The sequence below is a fragment of the Mesitornis unicolor genome, unplaced genomic scaffold, assembly GCF_000695765.1.
Source record: "Mesitornis unicolor isolate BGI_N332 unplaced genomic scaffold, ASM69576v1 scaffold42748, whole genome shotgun sequence".
NCBI classification, from domain to species: Eukaryota; Metazoa; Chordata; class Aves; order Mesitornithiformes; family Mesitornithidae; genus Mesitornis; species Mesitornis unicolor.
The window spans coordinates 44,785-47,044 of record NW_010202033.1 but is presented as its reverse complement, the minus strand read 5'-3'; the positions used below and the strand labels follow the sequence as shown (position 1 = coordinate 47,044).

The following is a 2,260-nucleotide window of genomic DNA, read 5'->3' as shown; positions in this document are numbered from 1 at the left end:
CAGCAGGAGGACTTCAGGATACTGCTGGCAATTCTCCATTTTCATCTGGATCCAGCATAACATCACCCTCTGGAACTAGATTTAACTTCTCGCAGCTTGGTGAATAATTATCTGTTTGGATAATCATAACAATACATTGTGTGTCTTGAAAATCGCATATTACACAATATACTTTTCTTCCAGCAGCTCCAAGTCCCACATTCAACCTCAGGAAGCACTTTCATTAAAATGAGTGTAAATGAGTGTGACTAATTAGCATTATTATCTCGTATGCCCAAAGGTGGCATCCTTGCAGGAACTCTTTGAAAATACTTCTCTGGGAGTAATCAGATGCCTTAATATAAATTGTGAGCTATTCAGTTGAGCTGTTTGTTAATACCACTCAGTGGTGTGTTTAATGGATTTAAGATGTTGGCTGCCTGTTAAGTCAGAAGAAAATCCCATTCCTTCACTTTATTGCACTGATAAAAGTAATCACTTTGTAAGTGAAGGAAACAATAAAAGTTGCTTGACAGGATCCATAAAGCATGGGAGATTTTAGATGACCATATCAGCAGTTGAAATATCCTAATTTAAAGTGCTAATAGTGCTTGTCTCTGCTGTGCTGATTAAATATTACTCAGTTGCCTTTGCAATTTATTTAGGTATGTAAGTCAGTCCTAACAGTATATATTATCTTTAAGTGCTGTTTGAAAAGTACTTTGTCAAACAGACATTTTCTGTTTCTTTTTGACTTTCAGAAGCCCCTCTGTATTTTCTAGAGTGATAAAGAAATAATATGCCTATAGTTAAGCCTATGCTTGTGAACTTCTGTTGTGTGAATTTGCAGCAGCTCACATGCACTTATTTCTAGTGGAGCTTCGAGCTGCAGGAGTGACATTGTAGAGCCTCTCTTTGCACTGAAAAGAAACAGATTAAATAAACAGCTTTAAATAAACTGGCGCTTAGCAAAATTTCAACTGAGTATACACACAGTGTAATTACATTGCAAACAGCTAACAAACTGTCATGAAAGTTCATGTAAGTACCTTAATGGTAAAAAAAAAAAAAAAAAAGAAAAAGTGTAATCTTAGGCCCAGAAAGTTAACTCTTTATGGAGAATATTGAAGATTATTTACATTAAAAGGCTATTTGGCCTCAAGTAGTAAAAAAAAAATTCATTCTTTTTCTGTGTTCTTAAGAAAAGAGCTTAGAGAGATCAGAGTCAAGACAGGCCACTGCATTTAATTTAATACCAAATGTTGATATAAAAATTTAGCAGCTTTTAACTGAATTCCTATATATTTTGCAAAAGTCTGTATCATATGGTGCTGTATATAGAGACAGGCAATGACAGCACACCAAGAGGAACCTTACAGTTGAAGAGCAATTTTGTTGTACTCTTTTGTTCGACAAATCAACTAGTTCTTAGTAAATAACAGGTATAATTTTAGTAAAAATTATTTTTAAAAATGTGAAACTGGAGCAGACGTTTTGGACTCTAAACAGTGGCTGGGATAATGGCTTTTGAGGCAAAGTCGGTGTTCTACAATTTAGGAGCTCACACTGGAAAGAAGCAGTTCTGAAACATACAACTGTTAGGAAACTAAAGCTCTTAAAATTTGTGACTTTAAATACATAGAAAAACATCATTTTCTGGGCACCTGAAGGCTTTGAAGGAGATAGTTCATAAGGCCTGTTCTTTATAGGCATTATAGGCATTTCAGTCCTTTTTTAGGAAGGACTGTTCCAAATTAAACAAGGTTTAATTAGTTCATGCCTACAAGGTGTTAGTGAGTTGACTAAGCTTGTCTGGAGAAGCATAGACACATCACCTGGTGTTTAAAATGACCTTGCTTACTTGAATTTTCTTATTCACTAGCTTGATTTGCATACCTCTCATTTGAATTAATTAAATTTAGAAAAACAATGAAGCCTGGAGAGGATGACATCAGAAATTTGTGTCTCAAAGAAAAAAAAAAGTTTTTCTGGTAGTTGCACAAAAATCAGGTATGCAAATTTGTGGTCGCACAAATAAATTGGTGTTTATTCTTCACTTTATAGCAAGCCCAACCACTGCAGCCCAGATGAGCCTGTCAAATCCAACCATGCTAAGGACCCACAGCCTTTCAAACGCAGATGGTCCTTATGACCCCTATAGTGATACACGCTTCAGGAACAGCTCAATGTCCCTGGACGAGAAAAGCAGAACGATGAGCCGGTCTGGCTCTTTCCGGGATGGCTTTGAAGAAGGTTAGTAAAGTATATGATTATGCTGGAA

At 36.0% G+C, this 2,260-nt stretch overlaps 1 protein-coding gene across 1 annotated transcript in view; it reads left to right on the top strand.

Annotated features, from left to right (window-relative positions):
• NAV2 (neuron navigator 2) overlaps positions 1 to 2,260 on the top strand; it is a 96,011-nt gene that overhangs the window by 60,394 nt on the left and 33,357 nt on the right. Inside the window, 2 exon segments of the mRNA XM_010190272.1 lie at positions 1 to 99; positions 2,044 to 2,232. The exon segment at positions 1 to 99 is cut by the window's left edge and continues 16 nt beyond it. Coding sequence (XP_010188574.1) covers positions 1 to 99; positions 2,044 to 2,232 — 288 coding nt within the window.